General features: G+C 45.2%; 1 protein-coding gene across 1 annotated transcript in view; it reads left to right on the plus strand.

Moving 5' to 3' along the window:
* The window catches only part of RNF8 (ring finger protein 8), a 53071-nt gene extending 47469 nt beyond the window's left edge, over nt 1–5602 (plus strand). The window contains exon 8 of the mRNA XM_049891062.1: nt 5109–5602. Within this exon, the coding sequence (XP_049747019.1) occupies nt 5109–5125 (17 nt within the window). The 3' untranslated portion in view covers nt 5126–5602. The remainder of the gene's footprint in view (nt 1–5108) is intronic.
* Nucleotides 5603–6000: the final 398 nt, after the last annotated feature.

Genomic DNA, 6000 nt, shown 5'->3' on the forward strand with positions numbered 1-6000 from the left:
GGCAGAGGAGTGTAGCAACGGTAACAATGTCTAGCAAATTGAACTCATCCAGAGAGAATACTTGTTTGCAAGTACTTTTAATCTACCCAGAGGGTCATGTACATGAAGTTAACATTCCTTCCTGCCTGCCTTGTGTAGGACGATGTCTAAGGGAAAATGGCTGTCAGCAAAGTTGGGATGGGGTGGGGGTGTCCCCATACATGTACTCGAATTGTATACACCACTGTGCTCTTTATAATTTTTGACTTTTAAAAATTTATCCTTTGCAAAATTGTCATGGTATAGGAAATTAGCTTGTCACTAGAAGCTTTTTTCTTATTTTTCCAACTCCTCCCTCCGTTTTTTGCCCCTCCTTTTTTTCTTTCCCTTCCCTTCTTTTGTCTCCTATTGTCCTTCCTTTGTCATCAAGATGGGTTTTTCCCAGGGAGTCCCTGACAGCGCAGGAGACGAGTAGGGTGTAGAACTCAAATTCTAGTAAACAGACCAGACTTAATGGTATGACCGAGACTGGAAGAACTGCAGAAGACATGGGCCCCAGGCTCTCTGTTAACGCAGAACTAAAACCATTCCTGAAGTCAACTCTTCAGACAAAGAATAGACTGGACTATAAGACATAAACCAATACTCTTGAAGAGTGTGCTTCTTAGTTCAAGTAGATACACGAGGCTAAATGGGCAGCTTCTGTCCGGAGGCAAGATGAGTAGGTAGAAAGGGACAGGAGCTGGTTGAATGGACACGGGAAATCTGGGGTGGAAAGGAGGAATGTGTGGTCACATTACAGGGATAGCAACTAGGGTCACATAACAATGCGTGTATAAATTTTTATATGAGAAACTAACTTACGCTGTAAACTTTCACCTAAAGCACAATAAGGAAAAAAAAAAGATGAGTTTTTCCTCTGTTGAATTTCTCTCCCTGTCACCCTTATTGGTCTCTCAGAATACACAGTTTGAGATGACAAGGGCAGCATAGGAACTGTTCACCCAGTGGGGAAGAGGGCTGTAATATTAGTAGAGGTCAGCTCTAGGATTAATTGGAATAGAAGGAGTAACAATGCAGGAAGTTCCAGAACTTCAAATTTCTTGCTGACTCTGTAGTCCTTGTGATTTTCTGAATGGTCCTTCCTTCTGGAGGTCAAAAGGCTGTTCCCTGACTTTAGTACTTTCTGGTGGAATGTCTTCTCCCCTTCACCAAAAGCTACCCCCTCACCACAGGCACAGGAAAGCTTTCACAGTTTAGGACAGTGGCCTTCTAAGATGCAACTAATGATCCTCCAGTGCACCCCAACTCATAGATTGCTGGGTCTGGGGGAGCCATGTTGTGTCAGGATGGAGAGATCAGTGACCTTGACCTTGACTACCTGGCCACTTCATCTTTAAAGATGCCCTGAGGAGCCTGATCCAAGAGAGTCAGGGACTCTGCTGAACCTGGCCATGTTGTACTAAAGGTGAGGACCAGTGCTTGCTGGCCAAGGGGGGATCCCATTGCTGCTAGAGGCCTCCAGGGGAATGCCATCAGCCCCAGCTTGCCCACCAAGCTGGCAAGGAAGGACCTAGAGGTAGAGCAGGAGCATATGGGCTAGAGCTTAAAAAGAAGCAAGTGTGAGTAGCTCTGGCTGACTCTGGGGGTCTGGGCAGGAGGTACTTAAGATAATTCGTTCCTGTTTTCCACAGCAGAAGTTCCTCCTGCCCCTCCCCCCTTTTTAAAAAATTATTTATAAAACAAAGTTATTTTAACTCTGAAAACTGGTTTCTTCCTCCCCTCTAACATGTAACCTTTTGATTCACTTTTTGCACACTCTCCCAGGAATTTCTTGTTATAGGATATTGCCTGTGCAAATGTAAAATAGTATCATTAACCAAAGCAGCTTTTCCTTGAGGATTTCTTGCTTTCTGTGCTTAGCTCTGCATGAGCACAGAGCATTTTTAGAGCAAGCTCAAGTGAGTTGGTATTCCAGATTTCCAAAAACTAATCATAGAGAGTAGCTTGGGTCACTGATTATGCCTCTTCTACCATCTCCCCCAATATCATAGAATTAGGTACGCCACTATTGATGCCTCCGTGGGTCGGCTGGATAGATATTCTGTCCAGCTGCATACAGCTGTGGTTTTTGAGAAATCTGATATAACCAGACATGCTATTTCTGGCTAGGGCTTCTAAAATTGCTCTCTGCTTTCCTTCTTGAAGAGTTTGGACCTCTTTTGCCCTTGTCCCATGAAGCCTGAACCAGAACTAACCCCAGAGAACTCTCTCTTTCTTGCTTCATTTCTTCTGAGCTCCTGCTCAGTGCCAGGTGCTGAGATAAAAGTGAGCAGGGTTATGTGCAGCCCCTGCCCCATGGAGGTTTTGGTCTAGATGCAGGGTTGAGGCCGCTTCTAGTGAAGGGCTACATAAGGGGGAAAAACAGTACCAGGTAGGGGCCAAGGGAAAACTCTTAGGAAGTGACGAGGCAGAAGTGCATGTTACAGTAGAAGGGCCCGAAGCAAGAGAGCAAAGGAATTTTGAGGACTGAAAGAAGTGAGATATGACTGGATTGTAGAGGGCCAGAGAGAATGTTGACCAGTGAAGCTGGATAAAGTGGCAAGACTGGATCATGAAGGGCCATGTTAAAGATTTAGCCTAGAGGTGGTGGGTAAACTATCCGAAGATTTTAAGTGTAGACCTGAGTGTTGCTGTTTGTATTTTTCTGGATGGTTTAATGTGGCCACAAAGAGGTAAATAAATGGTAGTGGGGGACAAGACTAGAGGCAGCAATCTAGGCCTAGGGTGATGGTGGCTGGGCTACAGAAGTAGCAGTGGGGTTGGAGAGTAGATGGATTCCAGAGGTAGTTAAGGGGGTAGAATCTACAGGTTTGTGGGACTGATTTACTACAGGGAGTGAGAGAAAACTGAGCTCAAGGATCTTGCCCAGATTTCTGTCAGGGACACCCGGGTGAATGGTAGTGTATTCACTAAAGTAAGGAGTTTGGGGAGGTAAATTTAAAGCACCTGAGGGCGTCAGTGGCCCATTCAGTAGGTATTTGGATATGTGGATCTGGACCCTGAAAGCCAGGACTGGGTTAAGATACTAGATTTGAGAACCATGTGCCATGGAAGTGGTTAAGCCACTTTGTGCCCTCTCCACGGGTGGTAAGAACCGAGGGTAAATTCCCTGGCCCTGAGAAACACCAACATTTGAGGAATGGGTAGTGGAAGAGGAGTGTGCAGGGTAGACTGATATAAGGAATGGCCAAAGAGAGAGATAGAAAGAGGGAAATGTGTAGCCAAAAAAGATGTTAGAATGGTGTGCTTTGAGCCTTCCTGACCACACCCTTGTCTGAGGCACGCCTCCTCTCATTACACTGTGGACATCTCCCTATGATTTCTTTCAAAGCATTTACCAAATTGAAATTACATTTGTTTGTGTGCTCTTGGACCTAGGTTTATAAACTCCTTGAGGGCAGAGATTTTTTTTTTTTTTTTTTTCCTATTCCCTGTGGTATTCCCAGTACTTCATATTTGGCACATGGTAGGTCTTTGACAGATGCATGTTTTTGAATGGTTACGAAGTGTGAATTCAGCAATGTGAAATGCTGAGCAGTTAAGATAGGGATGAAAAGTTGTCCTTTGTAGCAAGTGTGTGGGACATTGGTGACTTGGTCTAGTACAAGTTTGGAGAACTACTGGCATCAGAAACCAGTTAACAGTGAATTGGAGAATGAGTATGAGGTGAAGGAGTGGAGAAGAATAGACAAGTTCCTTGAGAAATTTGTCTGTGACTAAGATGTGGGGACCAGCATCAATAGAAGGCTATAGTTGGAGGAGGAAGTAGGGTAAAAGGAGGTTTTGGTTTTGGTTTTTGAAAGACAGGAGAGATTTGAATATGTTTACTTGCTGACGGGAAAGAGCCTATAGAGGAGATTAGGAAGCTGAAATAGTAGTGGATAGGGCAAGATTCTTGGGAGGCCGGAGAGGAGAGGGAATGCAGAACACAGATGGAGGGATTAGCCTTAAAAAGTAGGAGGGGGTACATCCTCTGTTTTATAGAGTGAAGACTATAATGTAGGAGAGTAGGCAAGGGAATTTGCATGAGAGAAGTCAAGGGAATTTCTTGTGGCTTCTGTATCTTTCCATGAGCTATTAGGTGAAGCCATTGGCTGAGAGGAAGGGATGCCCGCTTGGTTCTCACTTAGCTCTCCAAGGCTGAAGGCTTGCCCAGCTCCAGGACCCACCACTTCAGAGGCTGCACAGAAGTGGGAGAAAGTAACTTTTATAATCCCTTCGGTCCTCCCACCAAAGCGGTCCAGGCCTCAGTCTCAGGGTAGGAGACAATCTCCTTGGTGGCTTTATTGTGCCCTTGGTGTAGGCCAGGATCCCTACCCTCCTGAGTCAAGAAAGCAGAAGTTATCAGAAAAGGCTGGAGGCCAGTAAATAACCCCTCTTAGCCCGCCCCTCGGTGGACAGAGAGAGAACTTCACCTCTCCTTGCCCCTTTCTGTATATATAATTCATTGCTTTCTTGAGCAGGTATTTATTGAGGGCCAGCTTTGTGCTACATGCTGCTCTAGGTGCTGAAAATATAAACAGAAGTAAAAATCTAGTAAGTTAGGTGTGATCAGTGCTATGGAGAAAACTAAAGTGGGAAAGGGGGACAGGGAGTGACAGAGAGAGGCTGCATTTTTAACAGGATAGTCAAGGAAGGATCACTGAGAAGGTAATACCTGAGTAAGATCTGAAGGAAGTTTTCATGTTGCCATCTGGGAGTGTCCCACACAAGGGAATAGTAAGGGGGAGCATGCTAAATGTGTTGCAGGAACAGTAAGGAGGCCAGTGTGGCTGGAGTGCATGAGTGATGGGGAGAAGAGTAGGGGAGGAGGTCAGGAGGCTGGGGTGGGGGGCAGATTGTGTTGGGCCTGATAGGTCTTTGAAAGGGCTTTGACTTTAGCTCTTACTCTGGCAAAAATGGGGAGTGGGGTTTGAGTAGAGAGTGACATGATCTAACTGACATTTTCTAGGTTCACTTTGGTTGCTGTGTGGAGAAGAGGCTGAGGGTGGTGAGGGTGGAGGCAGGGAGGCCAGGGAAGGGAAATGCAGGCTTATCATTCCTTTCTCTTTTCTTTCTGTCTAAAGCAAAGAGCCTGTCCTGAAGACCATGCTCCAGGGCATGTGAAAGACTTCCAGGCAATGGGAGCTTGGAATCGGTCTGGAGGATTCACTCTGGACAGGACTTGGGATATTCTGCAGGTCATCTTGAGAAGCCAGGTGGGACAGGAGCTGAGTTAGCAAGTTCTCCGTTACAAGCCGTTGATGTTGGCCTGCCCTGCTGCCATCATGTCTGAAGCCCCACCCGTACTTAAGCCCGCTGCTTAAGGGCACTTAATAGACTGTTTCACTACATGTTGAATGGGTTATTCTAGTTCTGTTTTTTAAATTTGTTATTGTTGTTGTTATTATTATTATTGCCTTGATACCTCAGAAGCGTCTCCATTTTGGACAGGTTGGTTGTACCCTTATGGCTGCCCCCGAAAGCTAAGGTGGCCTCTGTTTTGAGAGGATGGAATACCTCTTTGTGAAAACAAGATGTCATTTCCTGGAAATAAAATGTAAAACCTGTTGGTTGCTCAGCTGGGCTTTGGTGTATTTATCTTTCTTCCCTTTCAGCTCCCAGACAGTCTCACAAGTAAATACTGGCAGCTCATAGATTACAACCATGAAAGTGACTGTATCAGATGATAGACTTGAAATTGAATGTCATCCTAAGAAGCCAAGCCCAAGATCACAGCCATGGCAGATGGGCTCTGTTAAACCCCTGATGGTCACGTTTCCTTTTCATTCTGTCGGTGGGTCACTGCTTACCTGGTTTCAGAGTGAGGTAAATTCCTTTCCTTTAGCTGAGGTTTGGAAGTTGTTTTCAAACCTCTTTCACCCAATGTCATGAAAATATGGCCAATGATTTTATGAGAACTTGGTATGCTTTCTCTTTTTTTTAAATTAAAAGCCATCTCTTTTTCACCTGCCTCCG

The sequence above is a fragment of the Elephas maximus genome, chromosome 1 (assembly GCF_024166365.1).
Source record: "Elephas maximus indicus isolate mEleMax1 chromosome 1, mEleMax1 primary haplotype, whole genome shotgun sequence".
NCBI lineage: Eukaryota > Metazoa > Chordata > Mammalia > Proboscidea > Elephantidae > Elephas > Elephas maximus.